This window comes from Ipomoea nil, unplaced genomic scaffold, assembly GCF_001879475.1.
Source record: "Ipomoea nil cultivar Tokyo-kokei standard unplaced genomic scaffold, Asagao_1.1 scaffold1026, whole genome shotgun sequence".
NCBI classification, from domain to species: domain Eukaryota; kingdom Viridiplantae; phylum Streptophyta; class Magnoliopsida; order Solanales; family Convolvulaceae; genus Ipomoea; species Ipomoea nil.
In genome coordinates this window covers 1,187,599-1,199,754 of record NW_017617454.1, presented here as the reverse complement: position 1 = coordinate 1,199,754, position 12,156 = coordinate 1,187,599, and the positions used below count along the sequence as shown (strand labels likewise).

Below are 12,156 nucleotides of genomic sequence, written 5' to 3'. Positions count from 1 at the left end.
TTTAAAAAGATGTAAATTATGGTGATTAGATCTTTATTAATTGCATATAAGGAATTTTCTTACTTTAAGAGATTACTCCTATATTATCGTTGGTGAAATTTTATTCTGAATCATTATTTTTAAACTTTATCCATGTGATCAATTAAACTGTCCATGCAAACTACATTTGAGAGAAGATAATCAATAGCCTTGCCGGGTTTTTCCTTCTTTTAATTTTTTTTTTTTTTGTCAATTATTTGTGGGTCATAACGTTTCTTTGCTCCAATTAAAGTTTGGTACGTGCGAAAGCGACAATTTAACAACTTGTAGCCCCCCTCCCAATCAAACTCTTGATTTACAAAAAATTTCGTAAATTGGGTGTTTTGTGCCGTTATTGCCCATCTAATAAGTATCTCCCAAATATAATTAAAATTGGAACATTGTAAAATCACTAAACTAATTACTTGACTATATAATTAGGGTTGACCTCATGCTCGCAATCGTTACTTGAAAGCATGCTCTGAGTGAAAATTGTCTTATAACCCTAGCTAACAAAGAATTTTAAGAAGATAAATCAATCTAGATTGCTCATAGCAGATCTACTCACAATAAAAATATCAATAAAAAATTCTCACGTAGAGACAAACTTAAATCTTGAACGTTAGTACAACACATTTTTTAAAAGGTTATAACTCTTAAATGCATATGCAAGTTGCTTAACGTAAACTCAAATCCAAACTATTGTTTAAATGTATAATAAATGTCTTGTTTTGTGTTGCGTCGGCAAACTTTTTTTTGGATAACCAAAGTAATTTCATTAATCAAAGCAAAATCGCAATACAACTGGGAGGGATATAATCCCACGAACTAAAGATAGAAGAAGAAATAATTGTCCATGCAAGCACATGAGCTACCTGGTTCGCTGACCTTTTGACATGACGGACAACAGTGTCCCCAAAGCCTATAGCAATCGACTGACAATGCTTTAAATCAAACCAACATACGAGAGGTCTAAAGTAGAGGAATTAAAGTTTGTGCAAAAATTTAAATAATCAGACTCAATAATTAAATGTGACATGTTGCGTCGGCAAACTTAAGCAACAAATATTTTGAAAGTTTTACCAATATGTAAAATAAACCCATTAATGTGAAATCAATTAAACAGGTTAGTTCGATCTAAAAAAAATTAAACAGGTTAGTTATGTTTCAAAGTTGGACACCCATATTTTATATGCGTCAATATCGTCCCTACAGAATTTGAAAACTAACTTATTTATGGACTATATGGTCCTTTATTATTTTTTTCTAGATGTTGAAATTAATTAATAATAATATCACATTAAACTAACTTAAAGGCTAAAGCGGTGTAAGTAATGTCAATGATTAGACGGCACTATTAATCAAAAGAGGTGGCTAAAACGTATTTGAATTCTGAAGTCTAAACAACAAGAACTACTGCATTTATTTATTTATTTATTTTGTTTACTCAAATTGTTGTGTATATAATGTATATTTAAACGTGAGAGCATAATTATAACATCATTTTGAAAATAACGACACTTGTATTCTGAAAAGAGTCACTAAGTTGATGTAACATGAGTATATCAGCTTAAGCGAAAGTCACAAATCTGATTATTGTCAACACAGTATTGGTTAAGTCTGCCGTGAATTGACACAGAGAATTTTCTTAAGTATGTCAAACGCTACAATATACTCCGTATTAGTTTAGTAATGAATAAGAATGCGTTTGGTTCATGGATTTTTTTTTTTATCTTATATTAGTAATTTGATTTTTTAAGTTTAGATTAGTGCTTTTAAAATTTTGGTTTGATTTTTTGTTCATGGTCCACGTGCTTTTGCCTCTTTGGCCGTTACCTCCCCCCCCCCTATTTCTTTTCAAAATTTCGGATTTATTTTTTCAATGTGGACTGGTTGATTGAACAAATTTTGTAATATAATGTGAATTAATTGAACAAAATAAAATAACATAGCATAGAGGATGGTTATGTTGACTTGACTTTCACATCTTACTTTCCGTCACGTACAACTGGGGACTACGTTTCAAAATCGGTGGACCCACTGCGACTTTTCGTCACCATAATTTTATTTTTATTGATTGTAAAATCTTTTGATATGATTTTTAAAATTTATTACGGAGTAATTATTATTGTTGGGTAGTAAATTCAAAGCTATTGGGCCAATATCATTAAAGTTGGAATAAATAACGATACGTTCAAGTGGATATATTAGGAAGACAAGTTGAGCCACAATAATTTGAAATCAATATTATGAAAACAAGTTGAGCTTGATCGGTTAGGTGTGAGATTGTGTTATGATCAATGGATTTTTTTTATCAGAATAACTTTTATAATACAAAATATGTAATTGTCACTTAATTAGGAATGACAACGGGGTAAGATGGGAGCGAAGAGTATATTCACCGTCATTATTCCCTAAATCCGTCCTCATTCTCGACAAAAAAATAAAAATAGTTTCCATCTCCACCGTTCCCACGGAGAATTAGAAGGAACGAGAATTCCTCATCACGATCAACTCTTATCCACTAATAAAGGCGCATCACATTAAACCCACTCGTTACAATTTATCATATGTTTGCCAGGATTAAGCATAAATAGCATGCCATTGTATATTTGTATTAAGCATTTTGAATCTTGCATATGATCGGACTACTTTATCCGGATTCGAATTGATTATTGCTTTATACTCTTTTTCAGTTAATACATTTTAATATCGTAATTTATTATCTCATGCATATTTTTTTTTCAATTTAATTTATATTATCATCAGTAAAATATAACATAGACTATTACAGGGCGTTTGGTTGAAGGGAATTTAAATTCCCTTCCCAATACTCACATAATTCCAAAGGCTACAAAATTCTCTTGTTTGGTTGAAATGAATTGCAATTTTCCCATTTTCATGGAATTAAAATCCCATGTCCCCCTTGGAATTTTAGGAGGAAAAAAAGATAGTGATGACTGATGAGTCAAAATTACCCCTTCTTTTTTTAACCTAAAATTAATGTCTGACAATAACAATAGACATTTTGGACTTTATACTACTTATTCCCTTTCAACTCCCATGTATACCAAACAATGAAATTAAAATTCCCAGTAATTTTATTCCTGTAAACCAAACTGAAATTTAAATTTCCACTTTATTCACAATAATTCATCTCCCATTAAATTACAATTTCTTTCCTACGTAATTCCCCCTTTCCAACCAAACGCCCTGTTATAGTTGACACCAAAGCTCTCTAACACTTGGCACAGTCCAATGGTATGAGACATGCATTTATTGCTCGGTTTAATCACCTAAATCTAGTTAGACTCCTCTAAACAAATTTTAATCACTAAGTTATATGAATATATTATTCAATCATTAAATTATCACATTACTATTCGTTAAATTAAAAAAAAAAAAAAAAAAAAAAAAGAGCTTACATGACAAAATTACAAAGACATTTATGGTCATATACTCATATGGCATTGTTTATCCAACCTAACAAGTAACAATTAACAAAAGTCAATGTCTTTGTTAACATTTAAAGCAACACCATCCATTTCAAATAACTAAGCAAAATAAATGTGACTATGGTAATAATGCTCCATAAGAGGAAAGTGATTGAGGTTGTGTAGACAGTCTAGTCAACTATTTTTCTCTGATTTTTTATAAAGTCCGTAACTTTATTAAAAAGTAACCTTTATTCACATGCTATGGAATATGTGGAAAGTCCGAAATGAATTTATCATCAGGCAGGCTTATGTTCCGACGATGGAGTTATGGAGGCGTGCGTCGAAAGAAACTGAAGAAGCGCAACATTGTATCCTTAAGCACTCTAGTCTGACAGTGAGGAAACAAATTTGGTTTAATTTGTTGGTCCCCACCTCATCAAGGTTGCTTCAAACTTAATACGGATGGCGTTAGAAAAGCTAACTAGGGCATGACTAGTGCAGGCAAGGTTCTCTGCGATCATATTAGCAAATGGATTGTGGGGTTTACCACCAAAATTGGCATTACGGGTAGCTTTATTGCGGAACTCTAGGGCCTTCGAGAGGGTCTTCCCGTGGCCAAGAACTGAGGGCTCATAAAGATTGTCGCGAAAACGGTCTCGAAAGCTTTGGTTCAAGCCTTAAATTAGGAGACAGGGACCAGCCTGGAAGCAGATAATTTAATTACGGATTGCAAGGCTTTGATGGATCAATTCCAAGAGTGTGAGATCATGCACGTGTTGCGAGAAAGGAATCAATGTGCAGACTTCCTAGCTAATTTGGGGTAAAACAACAGCTGGGGGACATCGGTGCTTATTCATCCGTCGGAAGGTGTGAGAGGTTTTCTGGAGTGCGATGCTAATAGTGTTGCAACTAGATGAATCTATTAATTCCGGGACCGTTTGGCTCCTCCTTTACACCAACAAAAAATAATAATAATAAAAGAAAGAAAGCTTTAGCAAAAGTTCATCTTATGATATTAGTTATAAATTAATACGGAGTATAAGTTGACCTGATGACTAAAGACAAAAATGTTAATAAATAATTTTTATCAAGTACTGAACTAAACTTTTAATAGTTATTGTGTGCACCGTGGTCCATACATTTGTGTGAACTACAGTCCAAACACGACGTCGTTTTGGTATTTCTTTTACACGGCCCACTGCAACATACTTTCTATAACTTATAATTTACATTATTCAAACTCATAAAGTATATTATCTTATCTCAGAAGTTTTATTATTCTAACACATAATGTACATTATTTTAACACACAATAAACATTGTTATAATATATAAAGCACATTATTATAACTCGTAATATACATTATTTTAATTCATAAAATTCAAAAACGTCGTTTTGAATCATGTTACAGACAATTGGTCCGCTAGTCAATTAATTCGCGTAAGGGCGTAACCCACAATGTTAAATGGTGACCGGCAGAGTGGGAGGTCAATTGGTCAAATTTCAACGCCAATTGCCCAAGCACAGTTTCAGGGATATATAAAACTATTGCGAAACCAGAAGGCAGGGACAAGACCACTTTAAATATTGCAAAAAGTTTGGAACGTGGGTCGTTCCTCGTTCCCACGAAGTTTCATCTTTGGAATCTGAAAGCTCCAGGAAGAGGAACTCTTTCTTTCTTGCAGTCTTACCTTCAAATCTTCATAGTCTAGAAGCGTCAGTTTCCGCCGCTCTCTTTTGGGTATAAGCTCAAATACTTCGGTACAGTCATACATATATAAACATACCTCAACTTGACCCGATTTCTTCTTTCATGCATCAAGAATTTATTTGGGTTCTTTCAAGATTTGTCTGCTTTCATCTTCTTCTATCTGTGAAGCTCGTTAAACCGTAAAGTTTGCAACTTTTTCCCCCTTCTTTCCATATTCTGTACCTTATACTTGCTTTCACATTTACGGTTTACCTGCTATGTTATAGATCATCCCAAATATTGTCTTGTTTCTTTCTATTTTTATTGTCTTTTCGTGAGATTTGGCCTCTGTTTTATTTCATCTCTTAGTACTTTTGCCTGCTGCTTCAATTGCAGAAACCCAAAACTTAGCAGCATGTGCATATATCTTGATTTGGTAGCTTGAGGGTTTAGTTTAGGCTTTTGGGCTATTTGATTGTGTTATTGGGGTTTTTGTTTTCTGGGTAAATCCGACCTTGTGATCCTATTCGTTTTGTTAGTATGGGAGATTGTGAACCAGTAGTGTCTATGTTGGATGAGGAAGAGAACTTGATTGCTGCATTGCAGCGTATAGCGAAAGCGTTGGAGACGAAAACAGATTTGACAGATGATACTAGGAAAAAATTGGCAGATCTTGGGACCCAATTGACCTCCATAACTAGAACTAGTGAAAATAGCGATGAGGGAGTGCATAGTGAGGAGGAGGAGAGGATGAGTGAGTTCGAGGAGCAGCTGAACGGTTTGCAGACTAAGATCATGAGCTGGGAGGGGCAGCAGTCTATGCTGTGGGATTGCGGGGCTGAAGAAGCGTATGAGTATCTGAGGTGTGTGGATGAGGCTCGAAAGCTAGTCGAGAAGTTGGAGGGTTTGTGTTTGTGTGTCGAGAAAGATAGCAAAGAGAACGAGCTTCTGAGGAGGGTTCATGATGTTGTCCAGACAGCGATGAGTAGGCTCGAGGAGGAGTTTATGCATTTGTTGGTTCACAACCGGATGCCTTTCGAGCCCGAGCATATGTCTTTCCGTTCCAGCGAAGAAGATATCGTGGATGAGAGCTCGATTGTCTCCTTCGGGGATGACTCGGTTGATGATGGGGTTAATAGAGATAGCATGAGTAGAAGCTCCGAGGATTTCATCATTGAGCTCGTGCATCCCGATGTGATTCCTGACCTAAAATGCATTGCCAATTTGATGTTTGATTCGAATTATGGTCGGGAATGTAGCCAAGCATATATCAACGTGCGAAAAGACGCCTTGGATGATTGTCTCTTCATCCTTGAAGTCGAGAAACTGAGCATCGAGGATGTTCAGAAGATGGATTGGAACACGCTGAACTCGAAAATCAGGAGGTGGGTTAGAGCCTTCAAGATTTTCGTTCGTATCTATCTTGCAAGCGAGAAATGGCTAGGTGATCAGATTTTCATCGAGCTTGGATCAGTAAGCTCTGTTTGCTTTGCAGAATCGTCGAAAACTTCAATGTTGCAGCTTCTGAATTTCGGGGAAGCTGTGGCAATCGGCCCCAACCAACCAGAAAAACTGATTCGGATACTCGACATGTTCGAGGTGCTCACAGATCTTATGCCAGAAATCGATGCTTTCTACTTTGACGAGGCTGGATCATCTGTTAGGGTGGAGTGTGAGGATGTTATAAGAAGTTTGGGCAATTGTGCAAAGGCCACTTTTCTCGATTTCGAAAACGCGGTTGCATCTAATCTTTCAGCCAACGCGTTCCCGGGGGGTGGAATCCATCATCTCACTAGATACGTTATGAACTACATGAAAACTCTCATGGATTACAGCACGACTCTCAACGAGCTTCTCAAGGACGAAGATTCGGTCACGGTTTCACCCGAGATGAGCCCGAGCAGCGAAGACGATAGTGCCAGCAGAAACCCGAGCAGTTCCTCGATGGCTCAGCACTTCAGATCCTTCACCTCGGTTCTGGAATGCAACCTCGAGGCCAAGTCGAAGCTGTACAAGGACGAGGCCCTCAGACACCTTTTCTTGATGAACAATCTGCATTATATCGCCAAGAAGGTGAAGAGCTCGGAGCTGAGAACCGTGCTGGGCGACGACTGGATTCGCAAGTGCAACTGGAAGTTCCAGCAGCACGCCCGGAGCTACGAACGAGCTACGTGGAGCTCAATCCTGTCCCTACTGAGGGACGAAGGGCTGCAGAACCCCGGCTCGAATTCCATCTCGAGAACTCTTCTGAAAGAGAGGCTGCAGAGCTTCTACCTCGCGTTTGAAGAGGTTTACAAGAACCAAACCGGGTGGACAGTCCCGGATCCCCAGCTCCGGGATGATCTCGTAATCAAGACATCCCTGAATGTCATCCAGGGCTATCGAACATTCGTGGGGAGGCACGCAATTAACATTAGCGAAAGGCAGATCAAGTACGGCGCAGACGATTTGGAAAGCTTGCTCTTGGATCTTTTCGAAGGGTCTCCAAAATCGCTCCACGGCTCTCACAGAAGATGATAATCAGCCAGGAATTTGCTGCAGAAATTTTGAACTCCTTTCTGTACATGTTTTCTATCTCCCTTTTTTTACATTTGTAGCTAGAAATTGTTGTTTCTGCAACATTATTCCCATTTGTAATCTGGGAATGTAGTACTCATTGTTATTCCCATGTTCTAGTTTATCCATCGTCAATATGAATGTTTGATTAATTAGCTCTTTGTAACAGCTTATTACTTCAAAAAACTGCTCAAAGTAATTTCTTCGATTAGCTTTTTGAGAAAGTCGTTTTGTATGTAATCAGTTATCAGCTAATTTACCAAACACTTTTCTGCAATCAGTTAATGCTATTAACTAGTTACACTCCAGCTATCAGCTAACAACGATTTACCGAACAATGCGTAATCTTTTTTAAAAGTTGTTGTCAGGTATATTGCAGATTCAAACTCATTCTTGTAGGCAACTTGACAAGTCTTTCAGGCCAACTTGATAAACATGGAATTGATATCTGCTATCCAACATTAATTCGGATAGGTCCTCAACAAGTGGGTGGTGATGGTAGACAAGCCAGGGATGTCCAACTACCTTTTTGTTATTGAATCCAACTACCTCAGTCACACAAATTTTAATGAATTAAAAAAGCCTTTGATCCCATGTGCCCTTGCTTGATTTCTATTACTCATCTCTCTAATAAGTTCCTAACAACAAAACATTATGGTCCTGATTGGTAACATCACTTAATTTTGATTGTTTAACCACTATTAGTTGTTTGACTTAGTTAAACAGCCAATATAAGTGTTTGATTAATTAGTTTTTTTTGTTACAACTTATTGTTCTAAAACACTAAAATGCAAAAAATTGTTCAAAGTAAACATTTTGAGAAAGTCAATTTGCATGTAATCAGCTATCAGTTAACAACTAATTTATCAAATATCTTTCTACAATCAGCTAATACTATCAACTAGTCAAACTCACTAATCCAATCAGTTAATAGTTATTAACCAAAAACCTCCTATATTAATTAGTCTAACATATCAATCGTATCATAATAAGTTTATAAATTTTGCTTTGTTAGTATGTACTATGTAGTTGCAGAAGACAGGTATAGTTTTAACCTTATGCACTAGTATAGACATTTAGAAGTTTATAAATCACTTTTTTTACAATGTAGTATTTGTTCATATCTATTTTCTCAACATATTAAAACATAAAGAATTAATATTACCCTTATTAAAACTCAAACTCATGACCTTCCATTTAAAAGAGTCATTTTATGTCATGGGCACATTTCAATTTATCTTATTCACTAATTTTGAGGAAAGGGACGAATGGACGATCACCATGGCCCCACAGAATACAGCAGCAACTTGCGTGTGGGATGCAACTTGAAGACTCATTTATTTCTGGTTCGGTGATTGATGGGGAAGTTCATGCATGCAGACACAAGTCAAAAAGTCAATATTCATGGTTTTAGTTATGTTAGCATCACGTCAACGATCATCTTGATGATGAAATAATGTTTACAATACCCTCCATCCTTCCATTTTATTTGACTTTAAAAAAAAATGTTTTATTACATCATATAATCTAGAATGGGTGAAATTTGAATCTAAACTTATATTACTTTAAAGAATATTTTCATTAGTAATTTTTTAATAATTTTTTTGTGAGGTCAAGTATGATGTGGAAGAGAAAAGAAGAAGAAAAATTTGAGATCGGATAGTTTTTTGTGGATCTCATTAAAATATAAAAAATTAGGGTAAGTGCATAACATATTAACATTAAAAGCTCTCTTATATTTATTAAACAAACTAATATTTTATATGCGCAAAAATATATGTTGCTGAGATTTAAGGTTGCTCTGACCTTTACTTAAGGATAGATGAGTCCTTTTCACTCAACCGCACTCCCCATGTTGAAAGGATACTACATTGTAATAAAATCAATAGTATTCAAAAACATATAATTGATAATTTGAGTAATAATTATGACGATATGTTTAATATTATTAATATAAAAATTTTATATATGATAAAGGAATAAGGATCAAATAGGTCATCGAACTGCACACGATAATTCAATTAGGCCACTGAACCTAAAAAAATAACAATTGGGTCCCTAAACCAACCAATTTCAAACAATTATTCCAATTTGAAGGTTTCCAACAGGTTAACAGGTCATCCTTCCCAATTAATTATTTTTTAAAGAGTAAATACCCAAAATAGTCCCTCGACTATAGCTAAATTCACAAATTGGTCCTCGACTTTGAATTTTAACCAATTAAGTCCTTAACTTTTCAATTTTAACACGATTTGGTCCTCCGTCTATTTGACTGTTTGTTGACTGTGATTTTTGAGGATATATGTGTAATTTCATGGTCCATCGTCGGTTTTTTAAGGTTCCGGTTGCATTTTCAGACCGCACTGTTACATTGCCGAAAGTAATCTGTCAAATCCTGTCGCCTTTTTTCATCCTCTATTTGGATTCAATGTAGTTGAGTTTGTACCAGAGCGAAGAATACGACGTGTTTTCGAATAGGTGCAACGTCATCCTAGACTGTGTCACGACAGCGGATGAGGGCGGGCGGCGATGAAATTACATATATATCCTCAAAGATCACGGTCAACAAATGGTCAAATAGATAGGGGACCAAATCGTGTTAAAATTGTAAAGTTAAGGACTTAATTGGTTAAAATTAAAAGTCGATGACCAATTTGTGAATTTAGCTATAGTTGATGGACCATTTTGGGTATTTACTCTTTTTTAAAAAATAGATTTAAAAATTAATTATTAATTATTTAAATTAAAAAAAAAAAAACAGGACTCCGACCGGAGTGCTGTTTGTTTGTTTGTTTTTTTTTTTTTTTTTTAAATTTAAAAATAATTAATTTTTAAAATTTATTTTTTAAAAAATAATTAATTTGGGAGGATGACATGTTGGAAACCTTTAAATTGAAAGATTTGTTTGAAATTGGTTAGTTTAGGGATCTAATTGTTGGTTTTTAAAGTTCAGTGACCTAATTGCATTATCGTGTGCAGTTCGATGGCCTATTTGACCCTTATTCCTATGATAAAATACTAAATATAATTGATTGACATATTAGAGATGGACTCGGAACAAACTGACCCAATGGAACGAAACAAGGCGGATTCAGTTGGCCCCGGGACCCCGGGGCCGACCCCGTGCTCGTCCTAGGCCACGAGGTCTCGACCTCAACTTCAGCCTAGCTAGGCCCAGGCCCGGGCTCGAGGCCGGATGGAGTCAAAGTGATTACAACTTATTCTCCTAATTTCGAGGGCGTTTTAAGGGGACAACTTAGGATAAATACAATAGTTGTTAAGACATCCTCAATACACTTGCAATAACATTACATTGCTCTTGAATACGATATCCTTGTCTTTTGACTTCTCCATCAATATTCTTGTCTTTTACCGTTATCTTTTATCCACTTATTTATCCTTTAATTATCAGGTTTGTTAATTTGAGTCATCCGAGTTAATTAAATCCATCAATAATTATGGTAACATTTAATTAAATCTAATGAAATCAAACTTATTTATTATGATAGCATGTTTACATATATTATTACCATTTGAATAATATATAAGAAAATATATTGTGTATATATGTGCATGGAAGTTAACTGAGACATGTTTGTCTAAAAAATTGTATAATACAACTCTTATAGCATAATGTAAAAAAAAAAAAAAAAAAAAAAAAAAAAAGACATAAATTATGAATATACCTTTAATTGAGACTTATTATGTTTTTATACTTTCTATATCAATTGCAACCAAAAGAGTGAATATCGTATCACTACGATTTAATCATGCGACTTTTCCTTAAGAAAGGTGTCAATTGAGCACAAGGCGCTTGATGGGGAGGAGTATAGAAGAGTATAATTCCTTTCAACAAAAATATAAGAGTATAATTTAAATAAAAAATTAATTTTATTCTTTACTCCGTCATCATCACAGAAATATAAAAGAGTAAATATCAATTTTGATCCTACGAGTATTAACAAAATGATAGTGTTGGTCCACATATTTAATTCTTACCAATTTTCATCCACGACTATTATTTTAGTACCAATTTTCATCCACAACTTGTTTTAGTACCAATTTTCATCCACAATTATTGTTTTAGTACCAAAATTCATCACGCCGATCACGCTTTCGTTTAAGACATGCTTAAATATGAAATTATTAAGGGTATTTTCATCATTTTCAAATTAAGATCTCAATTTGAACATGGATAAATAGATTTAAGCTATAAGATTAATCTCAATTCGCAGTTCTCATTCTCAAATTAAGGTAGGATGTGGAGGAGACTGCGATTTGGGATAGATTTTAGGGCTTAACTCCCTTATTCATGCTCAAATTGGGATCTTAAGTTGAAAAATGACGAAAATACTCTTAAAAATTTTAGATTTCGGTATGTCTTAAACGGAGGGGTGACCGGCGTGATGAATTTTGGCAATAAAACAATAGTTGTGGATGAAAATTGGTACTAA

General features: G+C 35.0%; 1 protein-coding gene across 2 annotated transcripts; it reads left to right on the top strand.

The window, feature by feature from the left end:
* The first annotated feature begins 5,016 nt into the window (after nt 1-5,016).
* Nucleotides 5,017-7,857, top strand: LOC109180557 (exocyst complex component EXO70B1-like). 2 transcript variants are annotated; one of them, XM_019330193.1, is made up of 3 exons: nt 5,034-5,199; nt 5,233-5,346; nt 5,686-7,857. In XM_019330193.1, the coding sequence occupies exons 2-3, from the start codon at nt 5,270-5,272 to the stop codon at nt 7,661-7,663; spliced, it is 2,055 nt and encodes a 684-aa protein (XP_019185738.1). In that variant the 5' UTR covers nt 5,034-5,199; nt 5,233-5,269; the 3' UTR covers nt 7,664-7,857. The 2 variants fall into 2 exon arrangements, with proteins under 2 accessions (XP_019185740.1, XP_019185738.1); XM_019330195.1 differs by lacking the exon at nt 5,233-5,346 and having other exon boundaries at nt 5,017-5,197.
* Nucleotides 7,858-12,156: the final 4,299 nt, after the last annotated feature.